This window comes from Corvus cornix, chromosome 2 (genome assembly GCF_000738735.6).
Source record: "Corvus cornix cornix isolate S_Up_H32 chromosome 2, ASM73873v5, whole genome shotgun sequence".
In the NCBI taxonomy this organism is placed as follows: Eukaryota; Metazoa; Chordata; class Aves; order Passeriformes; family Corvidae; genus Corvus; species Corvus cornix.
The window spans coordinates 2,136,382-2,157,623 of NC_046333.1; the positions used below are offsets into that span (position 1 = coordinate 2,136,382).

At 50.0% G+C, this 21,242-nt stretch overlaps 2 protein-coding genes across 2 annotated transcripts; one reads left to right on the top strand and one right to left on the bottom strand.

Annotated features, from left to right (window-relative positions):
- The first annotated feature begins 541 nt into the window (after positions 1–541).
- ARF1 (ADP ribosylation factor 1) lies at positions 542–14,166 on the top strand. The gene is made up of 5 exons (XM_039548201.1): positions 542–671; positions 9,927–10,106; positions 10,781–10,891; positions 11,450–11,574; positions 12,570–14,166. Exons 2-5 carry the CDS (start codon positions 9,959–9,961, stop codon positions 12,729–12,731), a joined length of 546 nt encoding a protein of 181 aa, XP_039404135.1. The 5' UTR covers positions 542–671; positions 9,927–9,958; the 3' UTR covers positions 12,732–14,166.
- On the bottom strand, positions 13,957–21,037 carry C2H1orf35 (chromosome 2 C1orf35 homolog). The gene is given in 12 exon segments (XM_039548199.1): positions 13,957–16,997; positions 17,000–17,172; positions 17,370–17,528; positions 17,794–17,873; positions 18,198–18,270; positions 18,370–18,452; positions 18,561–18,606; positions 18,690–18,843; positions 18,967–19,101; positions 19,983–20,311; positions 20,704–20,887; positions 21,006–21,037. Coding segments are annotated over 10 exon segments (1,164 nt in total). The 5' UTR covers positions 20,152–20,311; positions 20,704–20,887; positions 21,006–21,037; the 3' UTR covers positions 13,957–16,905.
- Between the last annotated feature and the right edge of the window lie 205 nt (positions 21,038–21,242).

Below are 21,242 nucleotides of genomic sequence, written 5' to 3' on the forward strand. Positions count from 1 at the left end.
GAAGGGGGAATGGTGCAGAGAAGGTGAAGGAATGCTGCATGGAAGAGGGAATGGTGCAGGGAAGAGGGGGAACGGAGCAGGGAAGAGGGAACGGTGCAGGGAAGAGGGGGAACGGTGCAGGGAAGTGAGAACGGCGCAGGAAAAGGAGAACGGTGCAGGGGCAGGACGCCCGGCGCAGGGAAGGGGAGGGCAGGGTGCCGTGAAGGGGCAGCGGTGCAGGGAAAAGGGGAAGGCACGGTCCCCACCAGCCCCATTCCCACCATCCCGGGGGATCCCGGGGGATCCCGGCCCCGCGCGCGCCGCGCCCCGTCACGCGCTGCCCCGAGTGGGCGTGGCCAACCCGCAGGCCACGCCCCCCGCGCTCGCGGCGCGGCCACGCCCCCTCCCCGCAGAGCTGCCGCTCCTGCCGTGGCCACGCCCACCGCGCCTCTACGCGCCGCCCCCGCCGGCCGGGCCCTGCTCGGCCCGCCTTGGCCACACCCCGTCCCGCAGGCCGCGCCCCCGCCTCCCTCCTCGCTTCCCCGTGGTGCCCCGCGCGGGGCGGGCACTGACGTGGCCGCATCGCGCCGCCATCTTGTGCTCCAGGGTGGATCGCGGCCGGGGAGAGCGGGCTCCGAGTGGGACCCTCCGAGCGCAGCCAGACCCGCGGCCCGCGGCTCCCGACGACGCCGGTGGGTTTGCCGACACCTTCTTCTTCCCTCCTTTCGAGTCTTTTTTGCCCCCCCCCCCCCGCCCGTCGCGCCGCGCCCCCGCCTGCACCCCGCGGCCTTGGCGCTGAGGGGAGGCGGCGGCGGGCGCTGGGGGAGCGGGGCCGGGCGGCTCTTTCCTTCTCTTTCCTTCTCATTCCTTTTAATTCCTCCTCACTCCGTCTCATCTCTGCTCATTCCTTTCTCCCCACAGCACCGGAGGCCTCCAGGAGCGGCGCTGCCCTATCCGTCCCCCTCTCCACGTCTTTGGGGCGGCGGGGGGAGTCGGGCCTTTCGCTTCTCTGCTTGTGGGTGGGATGGGGTGAGAAGGCGTGGGATAGGCAGGGGTGGGAAAGGGGAATCGCTCCAGCTCGCCAGCAGCTGCACAAGGCCCCGCTCCGCTCCCTCTAGCGATGGGATTAGACGGGATGGGCTTGTCCTCCCTTCCCCAAACTCGCTCATTCCGGCCTCTGCCCCGCCCGTGGACGGCTCCGAGGAAGGAGAGGCATTTCCTCCTTCTCCTCTCCCCCCGAAAACCCTCCTCTGGTGGGGGAAACGAGGCTCGGATGAAGCTCGTGGGGCAGAGGTTGTTTCTCCATAAGCCCATGGCTGCTGAGTTGGGGTTTTTTTGCTGGGCTGAGGAGTTGAGCTTTATCCTGGAGCAAACAACTCTTGTTTGCCATCCATCGGCTTGCTTTTGATGGTGTGGGAGATCAGCTTTCCTTGACGGAGCAGCTCCCAGTGGGAGGATACTATATTCTGTCTGAAAATACTGCGTCCTGTCTCCGTGAGCGGTGAACGTGATACTTCGGGGCTGATAAACCTCTGTGTGATGAAGTGATAGCCCGGCTCTGCCCCAGCAGAGCGAGACCAAAACTCTGCCGGGCCATAAAACTGCCCAAATGTTGTCGTGTTTGACATTGACCTTGTGGCTTTGCCGCTCTGCTCCTGCCAAAGCAAATTCCACAGGTTGATAAGAGCCGTGACCAGAGGTCTGGTGTTGAAATTGTGGCTTTGTCAATAACTAAAATTCCAGGTATTTATTTAATACTTTGAGCTTTGTCTTGTGAGGCTCACAGAGCCCCTTTGCAGGGTATTCCATTAACCTTATTTTCCAGGCGGAGAAACCGAGGCAAAGTGGATTTTTCCAAGGTCGTTCAGTAATATCTTTATTGCTATTTTTGCTGCTGATTTGGAGCACTTCTGGGGGGAAAAAAAGGAAGTGTGGCTGAAGTGGGGGGTTGCTATTTTACTTTTATTCAGGGAGTTTATAATGGAATAAAATAAGAGTGCAGTCTTATGGCTAAAGGGGTTCTCTGAAAGGAAGGTTTGTGGGGTTGGTTTGATGCCACTGATTTTCTCTGCTACAAACGTGTCTGCGGTGCTGGAGAGCCCTGTTGGGCTGCTTTCCCTGTTGGAATAATTGCATTGGGTGAAAGGGTGAGGAAACTCACCTCGATTGAACCTCTTCAACTCAAACTCCACAGCTTTGCCAAGTTTGTTGGTGTTTCCCGTGGTGGAACATCAGGAATTAAAATGGCTCAAGCAGAGCCGTCCTCCCCTCAGAACAGCTTTGTGTTTGTGATGTAAATCCTGTTAAAAGTCAAACACCTCAGATGGTCCGAAGACCTCCGATTGGTTTCTCTTAACATTTCCTAGGTTGTGAAATAGTTGGAATGTGGAAGGGCCTGGCAGGAGCTGCGCTCGTGCACCGAGTTCCCTGTGAGTGTTAGTCATGCTGACCAAGTGGGGGGAGGACCAGTCACAGCTTTTCAAGGCAAACCAAGCGTGTGTGGGAGTAGGGGCTGGATTCTGCTCCTGCGAGCTCACCAAACTGCTGTGCTCCAGCTGCTTTAAGCAGGAGCATTTATACAGATAATTATCGGCTAAGCCATTGATGACATGAATTGATGGAAGGAGGAAAAGCTCACAACCCAGGATTGCAGCTGGATTTGCAGTGGTGAAATTTAAAGAACCACCTTTACACATCCCAGAGGCTTTTATTTCTAAAATGACCTTTGCTTTTTAAAGATCGGCTTTCAAGCAAGAATTTTTATGGATTTCAACAGCTTTCCCAAGCATCCAGCTTGCTTTACAGTGGATAAATTTGGTGAACGTGAGCTAACTTTGTCTGAAAAGGAATAGTTGTGATTCTTTTTTTAGAAATCTCTTGGAAGTTCTGCTCCTGGAATGCTACAGAGCTTGTGTTAGAGCTGGCGCCATCCTCAGCCATTCCCTTTCTTTAACTGATGAGTAAAGAAGTTCAGAATAAGCTTCCTACTACAGCAGCTGTTTTTTCTGTGTAATTCAGCATTTTTTTCTTTCTGCTTGCGAGTATCCGATTATATTCCTTATTTTTAACACATGCAAACGTCGGAGGGGCTGTGGTGGAGCTTCTGCTGATGTTTCAGTTCTAATAAAACCCTCATGTCTAGCACAGCTCTTGTTCACCCACTGCTCTGGTACCTCACAACTCAGAGTCTCTGCCTCGACAGTTCCCCCAAACCAAAAGCCAGTTTCATTGCTGGATGAAGCTCTTGTGTGAGTTCTTGCCATTTTTACTAGGCGTGTAAATATTGACTTAGTGCCCAGTTCCAGGGAGTGAATAACAGGATATTTGGCTTAAAATTGAAGATTTTGAACTCGGGAACAATTCAGCCTCAAAAACAAAAAAACCACCCTATCTGTGCACTGCTTATCTGAAGATAAATTCTTTGTACCCACCAGTTCTCACACCAGTGTTCCCAGTGCTGAACTGGTGAGCACAGAGTCACAGGCCGTTCTCGGGGTTCACAACTGCATTGTTGGCACCACAATATTTCCTGAGCAGCTACGGGCAGGGAGGGCATGGATGCAGCTCCCTCTGTGCTTTTCACCTGTCAGCCTATCCTTTAAATAAGATATTTTTCAGACCAGATACATGCTTCTCCTGTGGGTTGGTTTGTGTGGGTTATGGTAGTGTTGGAGGCTTTGTTGTGAGTCAGCAGAAGTTTGCTGTCCCTGCTTGAAGATGAGAATAAGGGAATAATTCTGATTTGGGATTTGAGTATCGAGTCAAGCAACTCGCTCTCTTTGGTACGGACTCTTTTTATTCTGGCCATTATTTTAGGAGTGAGTTGTTCTCATGTCCCAGAAATAGACAGGACTCGAAAGGAAATTTTCCCTCTTTTGTCCTCGTTTTGATCCTGTAAGTGGACCTGTTTTCTGCTGCTCTCAAGAGAATGTTCCAGCGTGTGGGAAATGTCCTGTCTGGGTAAGGTGTGTAGCAAGGTGTTCAACCTCCTTGGGTTAAACAGAGGTGCTGGAGAAGGACATTTCCTTTCACCTGTGCTTGGCTTGTCCTCCCTCTGCCTTGGATGTGCACAGTGCTTTTGGACCCTTTTCAGGTGAGCCCTGCAAGCCTTTGGTGGCCGAATCCAACTGTTCTTATTTAGATGCAAGCAGAGTTATGTATCTTTACCTTCTAATTCCATGCTGCTCCCTTTTCCCTCAAATAACCAGATTATGATCCTTCAGAACACCTTTTCCATCCCAAGCTTGGCAGAAGCACCCCCAGTGTGAACTGGGGGGAAATGGTTGCAGTGGTCAGTGTTGATCTCCACAGTTAACACTCTTCTGGTTCTAATGGTTAAAATTATAAAGGAGTTAGGACTTAATATTAATGAAGAGCTCTGGGAAGATGATGTTGCCATGGCCTTTATTACAGTGCTGTTTGTGCAGGATAATGAATCACCTGGTGAACAAAGGGCCCGGCCTGCTTGTTGGCTGCTCTTACTTCTTACATGTAATCCATGCCTACTGATACAGTCTAAAGTAGCTCAAATCAAAATTATCTGAGCTAAATTTCAGTGTTAATAAAGGATTTGAGTTGATAAATTGTCATGTCTCAGGTTATCCGGTGTGGAAGGCCAGTAAACAGTTTCTAAAAATAGTTGAATGTAACTGTACTGAAATAATGTATTGGGGCACCCTGGCTATATATAAAGAGGTGTTTCCAAAATTTGCTGTAACAGAACACTTTAATCCGTAAAGAAATTATTTCAAGTTCAAGAGAACACATCAGTACTGTTCCCTGCTGAGTGGGGGTGTGAAACACTGGGGCTGTAGATTAATCCTGAATTTTAGCAGTGTTCTATTCTTGCTGGATCTCTTCTCACATTCTCCTTTAAATCACACTTTATATTGTTGGGTTAGATTTGCACTTTAAATTATTTGCCAGTTGTTCTTGCATGTTACACCAGTAACAGCTGTTGAAGTTGGATGGGTTTTTTTAAAAAATGCTTTCTCACCTCTTATTTGCACATTGGTTTGGTGATCTCTTGTGTGACTATTTTGCTTCCCTTGATAATTTAGTTTAAAACATTCTGGAATGCTATAAATGAGAAAGAATGGTCCAGGGTAACTAGTGATAACTGGCTGAATTTCCAGTCAGTATTTCTGGTAAACAACAAATTGATCCATTTTTGTTCCCCTGTGACTGATAGAACTAGTATGTTAAGATCAGGCCAGGAATTATGGATTTGGGGGTTTTCTAATTGTTTTAGACATGGAGTTAATGCTTAGGTCAATGTCAAGTAGATTTTCCTTTAAATGGAGATGGAATTTTGGTCATGAATCCATTGCCTTTGTAAACAAGCCAGTTTTACTTGCCAAGGTGCCCAAGCAAATGGAATGAGGTGCAGGAAGCAGCTGTTTTGGTAAACCTGCAGCTGTTGGGGTTTAATATTTTGTCTGATTGTAACTGTGTAGCACAGTGTGTCATTGGTAGTGGTGCCGTGTTTATCTCCCCTTGAAACCAGCATTTAAAATAGGATGGGAACATCCCAGGGAGGTGGAACAGCTCCCAGAGACAGCAAATGCCCTCTCTACCTCTCCATCTCAGCCTGCTGTGCAGGGGAGGGACAGAGGCTTGAACTTTCTTTGACTTATCTTATCGTAGAACCATAAAATCCTAGAATGGTTTGTGTTGGAAGGGACCTTAAAGCTCATCTGGTTCCAACCCTCTGCCATATTCATGGCTGCTGGGATTTTCAGATTGCCAAAATGACGGGCCCAGCAAGTTTGGATAATTATTTTTTCACTGTGGGAGCTTTATGTGGTAAGTGCTGGTCCACAGAACTGAAATAAATGTATTTCTATACTGCAGTTTAGTTTGAGTAAATAATGCATATGGCATCCTCTGCCTTGGCCTCTCATTTTGTCTCTGGTATGTTTAAAGAGATGGTGTAAACCTAAATGAAACAGTTTAATCTCTATGTGGTCAAAAAGAACTTTTCCAGAGGTGTGAAATTTGAGGTTTTGTGGGAATTTCAGGGTGTATTATGCTCTCTTTGATGGCCTGCACACCCTTCTGGTCATACATCTGTGGGGCTTGTTAACCAGCAGCTCCCCCGAGGAGTTCGGAGGTCAGGCAGCAGATTGGACTTCTCATGATAAGCAGCTGGAACGAAATGACATTCAAATGCATTAATGTCCGTTTAAATATAAAATGCTGCAGATGGTTAAGTGTTTACTGATCTTTGGCCCTGAGATATTCCTCAGAGCTCTTATTCTAACCACCTACAATTAATAAAAGCAGATTCTGCTTCTTCCTCTTGGGCCGTATCACTCTAACAACCACCGGGCTGCTGCTATTGCAGGCACTCATTCATTTTTAACTCCTCGGTCTGAGCCTCTCTGCAAAAGGCTGCCTGTTCTCCTAATTGCTTATCTAAATGTATCACTTACTAGAAAACAGGGGGCTGAAAATACTTTTGTTTCAAGAAATGAAACTGCAACTTGCCCATTGAACGTCAGTGCTGCTGTTTACCAATGGCGTGTTGTATCTTCCCCGGACTTGCCTGACGGGTCCTTAGTGCTGCTCAGGTGGAGTGCAGTGTGCTAAAGGGCTTTAGGGCTTCGATGGGCAGGGACAAACAGTCAGACAGACACTCCAGTGCTGGGGTGATCTGCCTTTGGTCAGGGGTGCTGAGCTGCTGTTTCCAGAAGCTGAAGTTGTGCTGAGGGAAAATACACACCAAGCGCTGCAAAAATAGTCCGTGCCGTTTATTCAAATCGTTCCCTTTCATACTCAAGTCTTCCCACTTAGCCTGATGGATCCCTCTTTTGAAGATGTGCTCAAGCACTACAAGCAGTTCACAAGCCATAGTCTTTTATGTTTTCAGGAATTTTATACAACTTGTGCTCCTAAAACGATCGGTGTAGCAATTACTGACAACATTTGGGTGGAGGGAAGGAGGAAGTTAAACTTGAGGTAGGAATACAGGTAAGATATTGGTGAGTCAGGATATACATTGCAAGGGGTGGCAGTGCCTGGGAGTAGCAGGGTTTTTTTGCTTAACTTAATATACGAGGAAATTTAAGACTTTTCCAACTGTGCACGTTCTCATGGTGTAATTAATGGGCTGAAACGGGAATTAAAGCTGGGTCCTGGAGTGCAGAGGGAGCAGTCGCATGATCCCTCAGCTGAGCTGTATTAACAGAGGCAGCCAAGGCTGGGGGGCAGCTCGGGCCCATCGAGGCAGTTTCTGTGGCAGTGCAGGGAGAGGAGTGTGGAGTACAGACCATGGACTGTGAGTTCCTTTCCTGTGGGAAGAGATGAACGTGAGCAGCTTCTGGTCAGGGGATGGTCCCACCCGTGGAGAAGACGGGGACCCTACCCCAGCCTCAACCAACAGAACTCTGATGGGAACCAAAACATTTTGTGGGAGTTCTGCAGATGGATTTCTCCTGGTTTTTTTTTTCTTTTAGACAGCAAGGATTCAACTGCTTTTTAGTCAACTTGTAAACACACTTTTCCTGCAGGAGTGGGCTGTAAACTATACTGTGCTGCCTATAAAAATAAATGTGACTTTTTGTAATGCCACCTACCCTGAAGTACCAAATAGGTTACAGAATCGGTTGGGATAGGAGGGATGTGGAAGAGAACAAGAGGGAAATGGAAACCAAGTGCTTAAATGGATCTCAATTTCTTATTCTTCACAAAAAGTAAAAATAGGGAGGCTTGGTGGTATAAAAGCAGCCTCAGTGGTGAAGGGCAGGCTTGACCTGGAAATAGCTGCCAGGAAAACAAGGATCTAACGGGATTCACTGCTGTTACTGCCAAGTACAAGCAACTTGTTCAGCAGCCTGCGACTTCTGTGGTGTGTGGAAAGATGTCGTGGATGTAAATGACAGGATTTTGCTCTTTTGACTAATTACTGTGATCAGTCCAAGCATCTGATAACCTATTTTGCTTTTAAACTTGTGCAGACCAAAGAAAGGCATTCTTTGTGCAGGCTTCTAAGGTTCTCTTGCTGCAAAAGTTCTTGCAGCCACTTTATGTGAGCTCTGGTAAAAGGTCACAGTTCAGCTCTGACTGCTGCTTTCCAGATGAAGCAGGAGATAGAGGTGGCATGAACAGCCAGACAAAGGAAAGCTTTACAGTCTCCCTGCCCTCCAGCCCGGTGAGAACTGTGCTGTGGGCTGGGATGGGAGATTCCTGCTGTGAAGAAATGGGGACTGCAGCAAAACTGTTTTCTCTGCTTCCTAATTACCCTTCCTGTTTATAGAGCCTTCATATATTCCAGTGAGAGCGGAATATGCATGGTCATGCTGCAGAAATACCAAAGGAAATGGTGGAATAATAGAGCTTTTAAACCTCCCCTTTGGTTTTAATCCACAGGCTCACCAGTCTGATTTGTAGAGGAGTTCAGTTTTAGCGCTTCAGCCATATAAAATAAATGAATCTTTGACTCGAGTTGCTTCAGCAAATTGGTGTGGGGATTGACGTCCTTCAGGAACTCTGGAGTGGACTCTGAACAACTCTGTGGAGCTGCCTGTCTTAGACACGTGACTTGGTTAATGTTGGAGAGTTTAACTTTTGGGTTAAAAACTGTATCCAGCAAAGCTTCCTGAAGAGGACAGAACTGCTCACACCTTTCCCAGTGCAGAGGGGGGGGAAACCAGGCTTCAGCCATCCCTAGGACTGCAGTAAACAGAGTAGGACAAGACTTCTATGTTGTGGTGTGCTTTTCAATCCAAATCTTACTTTAATGCTCTGAAATAGCTATTCTGTAAAGTCTGTTTCTAGGGAGAGTTCTGCTTCAAGTAGAGCTTCATCGTGAAATCCAGAATATTTCCAGAGATGATTCAAACTTCGTGTTATGCTTTAAATTTGATTCGGTTTACAGGAAACTCATGCTTTGAATGTATTGGCTGTTTGTGCATCTTGTATTTGAAACTTGAATTTTCAGTTGGGCTCTGTCTCTTCTTTTTGAACTGACACCTGAGAGCTTCTAGACCCAGCAGCAGTGAGGGTGTGAATCGTCCCTATCACCCTGTAATATGTCTGTGAAGCTTCCAGGCTGCTTTTTCATGCCTTGTATGAGCACAGCAATAGTTCTCATGGTGATTTCAATCCTGCTGTAAACTGCAGGAGTAAGTTTGGAAAGGGGGGGAATTTGTGCTGGGAGGGGTCAGGTCCCAAGGGCACAGGGAAGTGTCTGAGGCTGGAGTGCAGAGGCAGCTTCTGCAGTTCCTAAACAGGAAGCTCCTGGTGACGTTAATCACTTTAATCACCCAGGCAGGAGTGTTGGCTGTGAAGGAAGTGCTCATCTCTGAACTTGCTCCTTTAATGTGGCTGTTAATTCTCCATAGTTAAGTTTGATTAAATGTGGATTTGCTTCCTGCAGAAGGCCTCCCTCCACTGTTAATGAAAGTAACTGCTCTGTGTTTATGTGCTGTTCACAGACCATTTCCTCGGGGAGGGAGAGGAAGGAAACCGTTCTGACTAGGAGAAAATCCAAGCTGTATTCCGAGTTTCCTTCCCAAAAGAAGGACCAGCTATTGCTGCGCTAAGCAAAAACTTGTTATCTGCAGGTCAATTGGGAAAAGTTTGTTTAATGGTGACACTTTGCTGCAGATAAATTATCCCATAACAATGGGGAACAAAGTACCTGCAGTGGTCAGCTGCATGAATTTTGCAAGCAAAAATTTGAGAACAACAATTAATGCCAAAATCTCTGAAAGAATATTTGAAGCATTTCAAGCACTTAAAGCTGGGTCATGCCATGAGCACTGAGTTTTGACACATCTGTTCATCTTTGTGTTGCTTCAGTGGGGGGGAAATGTTCAGTGTTAGCCAGGCTGTCTATAAATGATTCATATTATCTTACTTTGGTTTTTTTTGTGGTTTTTATGTCGTGGTCAGAACAAAACTGTCAGTAGCTCATGAGTTGTATTCTGATCTTTTTCCTCCAGACTTCACTGGCCAGTGAGAACATACTTCAGCCATGGGAAATATTTTTGCTAACCTCTTCAAAGGCCTTTTTGGCAAAAAAGAAATGCGTATTCTAATGGTTGGCCTGGATGCTGCAGGAAAGACAACTATTTTGTACAAACTTAAACTTGGTGAAATAGTAACTACTATTCCTACTATAGGTAAGATTTTTACACTTCTATAACTGCTGGCTTTGAGATTTGGGTCTCAGCAGTATCTTATCACAGCTGATTTAAGTGACTTGTCTGTCAGAACAAACACTTGCTAAAGCTGTGGTGTGAAGGTGGCACAGCCAAATGTGCTGCCATGGGAGGAGATTGTGACTTTTCTCACTCCACTCCCTCTCATCAGTCACTCGTGGAATGAGCCTTTGTGGGCCACAGAAGGGCAGTTTGTCTCCCAGGCTGTTGGGACATCATGTAAATCAGACTGAGACGCAGAGGATTCACCTTTTTTCCCCCCCCCCCTCCCCTTTTTTTTTATTTGAGGGTATTGAGAAACCTGACTTGCAGTTCTTAAAACCCAGGGGAGGTTGGGGGTTTTTTTTGTTTGTTTGGGGGGGGGGGGGGGGTGGATTTTTTAGGCAACTGTTTTTTTTAGCTGCTCAGGTAGCAATTGGATGTGTTCATTGGTGTGATTGCAGTGGGGGTGGAGGTGGGAGCAGAACAACCCATGTTTGTCTTGCTTTGAGAGCTTCAGCACAGGATTCTGCTGGTTTAAAGTAACTCAAATTTTAAGGTAACTTTTTTTTAATGATGGCAATCTGAGTGTGACTTGCTAAATACAACAGGCCAGTTATGTTCAAGTGAGATTTGTGCCACAATCTCTGTTTTAGGTTTCAATGTGGAAACAGTAGAATACAAGAACATCAGCTTCACAGTGTGGGACGTGGGCGGTCAGGACAAGATCAGACCACTCTGGCGCCACTATTTCCAGAACACACAAGGTGAGTCCACACACCTAATTCCCAGCTTTCCAGAATCTAAGAGAGTTTTTTGACTGTCTTCACTAAGTTAATTCTGCAAGTTTCTTGGAGGGGAGTGGAAATATTTATTATTATAAAAGGGTGTGTTTGTGTGCTGCTCTGGCTCTTCTCTTAAGCTGCTGCAGGTTCAAAGAGGGATGGGAAGAATTCCAGAAACCAGTCTTCCTTGTCCTTCTGACTCAGAATGAGTTCAGGAGTTTGTTTTTCTTCTGTCAGCATCACAGCTCTGCCCTCACTTCAAAGCAGAGTCTTTACTGTGAGCTCTGCAGCCCCATGAACTGAGAGTTTGTCACTTCTGTCAGTGCTGGGCCTTTTTAACGTGCCTGTCCTTGAGTCCTGTCACAGCATTTCAGGAGTTGCTGCTCCCTGAAAAATGCCAAGTGGTTATGTAGAGGGAGTACCCAAGTTGCAAAAACAAATGCAAGCTAACACCAGTTTTCACCAACTTTCAGCAAGAACCGACTTTTTCTCAGACATGAGACTTCAAGTTTATGTTTATTCTTGTTTGCTTATTTCTAGGTCTGATTTTTGTGGTTGACAGCAATGACAGAGAACGTGTGAACGAGGCCAGAGAAGAGCTTATGAGAATGTTGGCAGAAGATGAGCTCAGAGATGCTGTTTTATTAGTGTTTGCTAACAAACAGGTATGCCCAAGAAAGGTGTCTGTCTGTCAGAACCCTTGAAAACTTCCAACGTCCTTGTGAGTGCCAGATCTTGACCTTGATTTTCGTATTTTCAGTGTCATGATAAATAAACTCAGAGTAAATGGCCATTCAGGTATGTTGAAGGCAGGAGACCATGAATTAAGTTCATATGTGAAAGGAGCATCCTTCTAAACAGTCTTCGCTAAGAGATTTTCAGTTTCAGGGAAAAATGCTACCAGTTTGATTTTTAAGGTTGATATGCCTCAATTCCAGCACCTGCCTAAGCTTCCTCCAGAGAGGAAGGCTGGAATGTCAGAACCTCCCTGAATTCCTCATTTAGGGTGTTTGAGGGCACTGCTGGTGTTGGTGGAAACACTGGGCTGATTTTTAATGTGCTTCTGTTGACCTGTGAGCTGGGCTCTTCCAGGCCTCAGAGTTAACTGAGTTCTGCCTTTTATTGCTTGTAAAGGTCTTGGCAGCTTAAACCCAAATGTCAAGGGCCTGAAATGTGACTAGGAAATGTAAAGAGGGAATAACATCCTGCTCCACTGATTGCACAGGCCCAGCTGGGAAGGGTGAAGATGCCCTAAGTCATGTCCAGGAGCAGGAAAGGTGGGCTCTAAAGAAGCTGTGCTCAGCAGAGTAGTCCTGGGTGATAAAAGTTGATCTTTAATCATTACTGCAGTCACAGAAAGGATAGTCCTGAGTGGAAAGTGAATGAAACAGCCTTGGAATTGTGAGCTTGGATCAGCACTGGGGGAATGGCTGGATCCAGGCATCAGCTGTCTCGCTTCCCTATGAAATACTCCATAATGCTGCTTTAGATTGGGTTGTTACACCTTTGAGGCTTTTGTCAGTGTTGGGGAAAGAGCTTGAATACCAAAATAATCACTGGGATTTTCTGAAAGAGAAGTTCTGGGAGCTCTTAACTTTCTTGTAATGCCTTTAAAGCTGTGGTGAAAAGAGTGGGGAATGACTGTTGTTGCTTCCCTCAGGACCTGCCGAACGCCATGAATGCAGCAGAAATCACAGACAAACTTGGACTGCATTCTCTTCGTCACAGGAACTGGTACATCCAGGCAACCTGTGCCACTAGTGGAGACGGTCTCTATGAAGGACTGGACTGGTTGTCCAATCAGCTCCGAAACCAGAAATGAAACCATAAACCTTCCTCTTCCCTCTTTTTCCACCCCTCCCTCTTATTTCCTCCTATTCGCCCTTCGCTTTACTCTAATGTGGCAAACTGTGCTACTTTGTGGTATTGAGTGCCGGAAGCTGTTTTCATTTCTTTTTGTCACAGTATATATTGCATCATGCTGTAAATGTGGCAAATACAAGCCTGAAAACAGTTAGGTTTCTTATTTAATGTAAATAGTTTTTGTTTCCAATGAGGCAGTTTCTGGTACTCCTATGCAATATTACTCAGCTTTTTTATTGTAAAGAATCAAGTCACTGTTTAGTACCTGGAAGGGATTTAAGTGGGTTAATCATGTAAGGGTTGCCAGTGGTCCTTGTGCAGTAGAGCTGAATTCGATCTTGGTTGGGTTGTGAGATCTGTGAGATCCATTTTGGTGGTTGGTTTTTAACCTGAATTCTGTATTTTTTTAAATAGACAAGGAAAAGTAAAAACACTTAAACACACAGACGTTTGACATCGCTTCTGCTGCTCCAGCTCTAACGTGGTGACTCCTGATTCTTTCGAAAGGGTGAAGCAATGACTGACACCCAATTAGCTTCATCTGCTTAATGAACAGTTCATAAGTAGTAGATCTCTGGCTCTTTCTGTAGCTCGTAGTCTGTGCTCATCTTCGTTCACAACCGTTCAAAGATTTGCTGGGCCTGGTTTAGATGAGCTTTGCAGACTCATGCTAAACATCTGACTTTTGGTTCAGGTGAGATTTCTCGTTTCCATTGAACTTGAATCATTTCCAGAAGTCGACATTTTTAGCCTGTCGTATTTGTCAAAAAGTGTTTTGTACTTTTCTTGTGCATAAACCACTCCAGAGGGCAAAACCTTTCCACAGGAAGCACAGCCTGTCCTAGCCCTAAGCTCTATAGGCAGAAAGTACTGTACTTAACGTAAGAATTGCCATGAAAAACACCAAACATCTATGTATAGTGTCTAAGGAAAAAACAAAAAGCATGAGAGTTTGGAGAGTCATTCCACTCTACAAGTATTCAATCCCATTTTGGAACAATCCCATATCTGTATATGTGTGAAAACCCTTGGCATCCCTCATACTGCAAGGTTCAGATTTGCCATCAGAAAAATTTAAAAAAGACCTCTTTACTTTTCTTTTGTATTTTGATAAACACTGAAGAAGCTGGAGCTGTTAAACTTTAACTCGAGGAACTATCAGAACTGGTTTATTTAGTGTTGTGGAAACCTTTATTGCTTTCAATACACAACTAGTAATCAACTGTTTTGTATACTTGTTTTCAGTTTTCATTTCGACAAACAAGCACTGTAATTAAAGCTATTAGAATAAAATCTCTTAACTATGTCATGTTTTTTATGCCTTGCTGTTCATTCGATCATCTTGGCAGAATCATAATTAAATACTTGTTGAATAAAAAGTTTCATGAAACTTGCACTGGTATCGTGTTGGTTTGTATCAGCTTTGTGCAAGGGATCCAAAGGCAAGCAGCAACATCACAATTTGTGTGAAAATTTGAGGATGTCTCCTGTATTTTACAAGAAATGCATCATTCCTGGTTGGAAACCTGCAGGCGAAGTGGTGGGTAATGCTTATTGGGTTCTACTGGAGTCACTGGGGCAACAAAGCTTGAGCTTCTTGAGTAGCCCCATCGCTTCCCCCAACAGATTGTTCCTCCTGCTGATCCCATCTAATTATGGGATCTGTGAATTAGCAGTTTTGTGGGGGAAAAAATAGGAATTCTGCCTTCCTAAGTGCTTTGTTTTGCATTTTTCCTTTCTGCAGTCCTCTCTGGATCCAGGACAGAGCTCCTCCTCCGGGTGATCCTCCTGCCTTCCCCATCAGCTGCAGCTTCTCCTCCCCAGTGGTCATGCTCGGGCTGCCTGCCAGCTCCTGGCTGTCTTCCTGGCTGGAGCTGCAGCAGATTCCCCATTACACAGGCTGGAAAGCTGCAGGATGAAAGGTCTGTCCTGCAGGTTAGAGAGCAAATTCCGTGTGGGGAAGCCTGGGAGGCCGGGTGGGTAACAGGGGCCATGACTGGGGCTGTAGTGAAGGGTAACTAGCCCTGGGCAAACTGCGATCACAAACTGCCTGCAAGTCAGAAATTCACCTTGGAATTTCAAGCTCTGAATCAGGGTATTTGCATCCCTAATAGGGCAGGACAGCTCTTTATTCCTGTTCTGGGATGGGATTGAGCTGGAAGGGCCAGCTGGGTTAGGATGCTGCTCCTCTGAATACAGAATTTGCTGTGGAAAACATAGGGAATGTTGTGATGTTATCAGAGCTGTGGGAGCCGTGCTCTGCCCTCTGCTCTGGGCAGCACAGGCTTTGCTCTGTTCAGGCTCAGCCAGGCCTCCAGGAATTTTGGCCATCCAGCAGCTGGGCAAGAGGCAGCTCAAACCCAGGGCAAAGGATCCTGCCCAGTCCCCCAGGAAATGGTGCAGCAGCTGGACAGGGAGGTTTTGGGGTGAGTAGCCCTGAGACAGGGATGGGGCTGGGCTCCTTTACCCACCTCACCCTCAGTTTTGGCTTCCCATGTTTCTCAAACTGATTTCCTCAGGTCTTGGTTTTGAGTGTGAAACAGGAAGTGGGGGGAGCAGGAGAGGCCAAGGTGTGATATGGGCAGGAGAAAGCTCGGGAGAGCTGAACTGAGCTGGGCCAGCAGTGTCATGGCCACTCTGCCATGGTGCTGGGCACCCTCTCCCTTTGCTGTGGGTGCAGATCATCCTGGCAGAGCCCAGCCCAGCCACAGCATCCATCCTGTCCACCGGGGAGGTGAAGATGGGAAGTGGGGGCCCATGGAGGGAGCAGGACACTGGGAGTTGTGGTGTTTTTCCTCTGCTTGCTGTGGTGTTTCCACTTTCCCATGGTTCCCTTTTCAGCCTGTGGCTCCCAGTGCCCAATTCCCATGAGGCACAGCCCTGCTCTGGGATGCTTCCAGCAGGCTCCAAAATCCCCTGGAGGTGACCCCGAGCTCAGCCTGGTGAGCACCAGCAGGGTCAGAGCCCCTGGCCAGGGAGTGCACAGGCTCGGGGCCACCCCAGCTGTGCCATGGGGATCTCTGGGATGGATCTGAATCTGCAGCTGCTCAGACCACGAGGAGCAGCCTTCGTGCCAAGAGTTTGTCAACCCCAAAAATCGTGTTGGGCTGGGGATCACCGAAAGCTGTGACGGCCCTGCAGCACCTCCCACTGCCCAGGCCCAGCGTGCTGGGACAGAAGGGCTTTGTCAGCTCCTGAGCGTGGCCCCACTGGGCTTTTGTCCACCAAGATACACAAACCCTCCCTGTCTTCAACCGCATCATTAATTACACAAATGAGGCCCTGGTGCTTGGCACGGCCATGCCACAGCCAGCGATGCTCCAGACACCCCCTTTCCATTTGGATCAATATTTCTATTTATTGATGTAAAATTCCCCTCCTTCAGGATGCCAAGAACATAAATAATTGTGTTCTGAGGGTTTAATTACTGGATGGGAATGGAGTTTGCTGCTCTCTGGGGTGGGTGGATGTGGCCAGGGCCAAAGCCTATGGAAGACACCTGGTCCCATCCACTTTTTCCCTGTAAGCTGAGGAATTATTTAAGTGTCCAAGGCCAGGTTGTACAGGGCTTGGAGCAACCTGGTCCAGGGGAGGGTGTCCCCACCCATGGCAGGGGGATTGGAGCTTGATGAGCTTAAAGGTCCCACCCATGCAGCTGATGAACTTAGGGAATTTTTAAAGAAAGAAACTCTCAGCCACTGTGCTGCCAAGCACTCAAGGGCAGAGAAAGAAGACAAAAAAACCATGATAAAAACAATAATAATAATAATAATAATCTCTTCCAAAGTCTCTATACATAAACACGAGGTATCCACAGCATTTTCAGCACCACAGCCAGAACCACCCCAGCACCAACCCCCAGCCCACAGCATCCTCCGTGCTCAGTCCTGCCTGGATGGATGGATGGATGGATGGATCTAGGGAGTGAGGAGCAGGGTGCCCGGGGCCCTGCTGCCCCCACACCTGCTGCTGCCGCCCCTGGGCGGGCAGGGAAGGCGCCGTTGGCACCACAACCTTAACGCCCTTTGCCAGATTCTGCCCCGGTGCCCGCGGAGCTGCGGCGTTTTTAATTTAGTCACCTTAAAAAATATAAATCTACGGCAGATCTCCCTGAAACAAGCCCGGGCTCCCCCTCAGTCCTCCGAGTCGGTGTCGTGGCGCTGCCGGACCCCGCGGGCCGGGGGAGACCGGGACCTGCTCCTCTTCCTGCCCCTGCGCCGCGGGACGGGTGGCGGCCGCGGCCGTCCCTGCTCCGGCTGTGGCGGCGGGCGGGGCTCCGGCCGCAATCCCCGCTGCTGGCCGAGGAGCCCGTGCCGTGCCGCCGCCGGCTGCCGTGCCGCGACGGCTCCGAGTGCTGCCGCGACGGCTCCGAGTGCTGCCGCGCGTTCCTGCGGTGCTGCCTGCGGGGACAGGGGGAGGACGTGACAGCAGGGATCTTGGGGATGCCAACAAGGTGATTCTGGGGGTGAAAAAGGGGTTTTGGAAAGCCAGGAGATGCCCAGTGGGACGGACATCCTGATGCCAGCCATGATCATGTGGCTCTCCTGAATGCTTCGTCCCGTTTTCCACTGATGGTGCCCCATCCCAACCCAGTTACCTCTTATCCCGATCCGGGGAAGAATCGGAGGATGATGGGGCAGCATCCTTCTTGGAATGCTTGTCCTTGTCCTTCTTCTTCTCCTTTTTATGTTTCTTCTTTCTCTTGTTCTTTTTCTCCTTCTTTTTCTCCTTTTTGGATTTTTTGCTGCTCTCAGGTCTGTGGGGAAGAGATCAAGCAGTGAGAATCCCTGCACTGTGCATCCCTCTGGCTCCAAAAACTCATCCCCATCCCTTTTTCCAGGCACATCCCACCACATCCCTCCTTTGCCAAGGAGGAGCCCACAGAGGCTTCTGGGGATGATTCAGACAGCTGCAGAACAAGCCCAGTGCCAAACAGAGCCATGGAAACATTTTGTAAAGTATTTCCCACGAGACCCAGGGCATTTCTGGTGGTTTCCCACCAGAGTGGGAAAAATCCTCACCGTTTCTCCTCCACCTTCTCCTCCTTTTCCTGCTTCTTCTTGGAGCTAGATGTCTCTGGGCTGCTGGAGACTTTCTGGTGCTAGGGTTGGAGAGGGGGAAAAATACGGAGTGAATCCAAGAGACCGTAGCTTGTAATTACAATACAAAGGGTTTATCTCCCTTTAAAAATTAAACTTGGAAAAAAAATATTTAAATTACATTTGGGGAAAAATTAGAACACCCTTAAGAGCTGCTTCCAAATTAAAGCCCCACAAATGAACTCCGTGCCAACAGGACACAGGAAACTCCTGCAGGTCTCTGTGCTACAATACCCAGACTGGTTTTTAAATAAGATATTCCAAGTGTGGGGCACTTTTTCCATCTATTTTTGAACCTTCCAAGGACAACGTGACTGGCACCGTACCGTGAAGACAGAGAGCCCCATCTTGGCCGCCTCCTTGTCCTCCTTGGAGAGCATCACCCGGCCAGCACTGCCACTGCGGAGAGACCACACAAAAAAGCATAAAAACACTTAAAATCAGACAATCTAATAATAACTGTCCTGGAATTGGTGCAGGATCCCCACTTCTTCTTACCTGGAGCTGCCCAAACCCACCACCCGATCCACGTCCTTCTCGTCCCGCTCGGCGCCGTCCCTCTTGCACACCTCAGCCAGGTCCTGTGGGGAGGGAGGGGGGACAGTGTCCTGTGTGTGTCTCCAAAACAAGAGCCGAGGGGAGGGGACACCCCCAGGTGTCACTGGGGGGATAAGTGGTGCCCCCATTACCTCCTTGCTGAGGCCCGTGGGCTGCCTCTTCAAGTTCTTGTAGCCCCTATAAAAACAAGAAGAGGTGACGTGTGTGGGGAGGCTTTGCAACGCCGTTTTTTTGGGGTGTTTGTGGGGGTGTGGACTCACAGTGCTGCCATCATGGCCTCCTGCTCAGCCAGGCGGACGGCAGCCAGCTCTTCCTCCCGGGATAACGGGGGGGCCGTGTCCTGCTTGCCCTTGGCATACCAGGTCAGGTCCTTGCCCTTCTGCCACCGGCCCACCGGCGCCATCAGGGAGTTCCCTGTGGGGAGCAATGACTCCCCCTCAACATCATCGCACCCCAAAACCTCCACCTGCACCCCAAAACCGTGTCAGGTGGGACAGGGAGGGTGGGACAGGGGGGTTGAGCAGGATCAGCCCTTACCCAGGTAGTTCTCACGCTGTTTGTCCGTCTTCACATCCTCCCAGCTGAACTGGTCCTGGCCCCCCCGGACCCCGCCCCGGGAGGAGCCGAACATGGTGCTGCACCCTGCAGCAGATTCGGGGGGAATCTGGTGACCTGCAAAGGGATCAGCCTTGGGTTTACCCATTTCAGATGCCCCATGCGGCTCCTGAAGGCGCAGGGAAGCAAATTTGGCCCCCCAGGTGTCAGTGGAGTAACCAAAGGGCTTTTGGGGGGTGTTACAGGCTGGAAGGGGGGTTTATAACCTGGAGGTGGGAGAGGGTGCACGGCTTGGGGAGGGTCCCAGCCTGGGGGGAGGTTGCTGGGTGAGGAGGGGGGTTAGGGAGGCCTCGAGGGGGTTCATGGCCTTGGGGGGTTCAGAGCTTCAAGCAGGTTTTAGGGCCAGCAGTGGGGAAGTCACAGGTTGGGGGTTTCAGGGTCTGGGAAGGGGTTGCAGGGTGAGGGGGATTCACAGCGTTTGGGGGAGCAGTTCAGGACTCCAAGTGGGAAGGTTCAGAGTCTGGGAGGAGGTTACAGGGTCGATGGAGGAGTTTATGGCCCGCGTGGGGGTTCTGGGCTCCAAGGCGAGGGTTCATGGCCTGGGGGGGTTTCAGGGTCTAGGAAGGTTTCACAGCCCGGATGGGATGAGAGCTTGAAGAGGGAGTCACACGGCCTGGACGGGAGGTTGTAGTGCCCGAGAAGAGGCGGCACGGCCCGGGGTAGGGCATTGCCTGGGGGAGAGTTTCAGGCTCTGGGAAGGGGCTCGGGGCCGGGGGAAGCTGCAGGACCTGGACGCTGCAGGGCCTGAAGGGGGAGTTTGCCCGGCCCCGGAAACGTGTGAAAGCAGCACGCAAAGGGCTCCCTGCACCCCCGGCACCTCCGGGTTGGGGAGTGCGAGAACCAGGCGGGCCCGACCCGCGGGGTGACACCCAGAACCCCCAAATCCCAAAATCCCCAAATCCCCAAATCCCAAACCCGCCCCCGCTCCCCTCACGCACCTCCGGCCGCCGAGCGCGCGCCCGGCCCGCCGCTACCACCGCGGGCACCGCCGCAGGGGGGCGCGAGACGGGCGGTACCACCGCGCCGCCCCGCGCGGGGGGAGCCCCACAGAACCGCGCTGCCGACACACGGCTTTACTTGTATATATTTATTTATATAGCTACACATTTCTGGTTTCAGGGCTTCACTTCTTCCAGAACTTCTTGTAGGTGTCCAAGTCGATGCCCTCGAAGGTTTCCTCCTCCTTGGCCTTGGGCTTGCTGGGGAAGTGCCGGCGCAGGCGAGCCTTGCGCTCGGCTTCGGGCAGCGTGCTGCTGTCCAGGGGCAGCTGGGGACACGGTGGACACGGCATGAGACCCCGGGGACACAGCGTGACACCCCTAGCACACGGCATGAGCTCCCTGGACGCAGCATGAGACCCCTGGGACACAGCATGAAATCCCTGGGAAATGGTGTGAGATACCCCAGGGCCAGGCACGAGCTCCCAGTACATGGCGTGAGACCCCTGGGACACGGTGTGAGACCCCTGGGACACAGGGTGAGATCCCAGGGACACGGTGTGAGCTCCCAGGACACATCATCAGGCCTTGGGACAGGGCACGAGACCCCAGGGGACACAGCATGAGCCCCCTGGGACGTGGCACGAGACCGTCGGGACACGGCATGAGGCCGGTGGGGCTCTCCTTGCCCCCAGGCTCTCCGCAGCCACATCCCCCATACCATGAGGATCCTCTTGGGCTCCCTGTAGCGCAGGCGGACGGTGGAGCCGTCGGTGTTGACCAGCAGCACGGGGTAGAGGCGGCCGTAGAGCTGCCGGTGCAGGTGGGAGATGGCGGCGCGGTTGGAGTTGCTGCGGACGCAGGCGGCGAGCGGCGGCCGGAACGCGGCCTGGAGGCGCAGGGCACTGGCGGGAGAAGGGTGGGAGAGGGGCAGGTGTCACCGTGAGGGGGACGCGAACGTCCAGGAGCAGTGCGAGACCCAGCTCGCCGCAGCGCGGACCTCACAGGACACCCTATGCTCACCTCAGTGCCCGGCTCGCCGCCATCTCAGCCCAGGTGGGAGACACGGGTCCAGCAGACGGGGGAGATGGCACAGCCTGGGGACAGCGTGGGGACAAGGAAAGGTCCTGGGGTGGCTGTGAGGCACCACGCCCGTGTCCCCATCACGGTGAAGCTCCCACTGCCCTCTGCAGCACGAGGCAGCCCCATGACAGCTCCTGCCACAGTTTGGCTCCATGATGGCTCCCCCCCGCCCCCGCC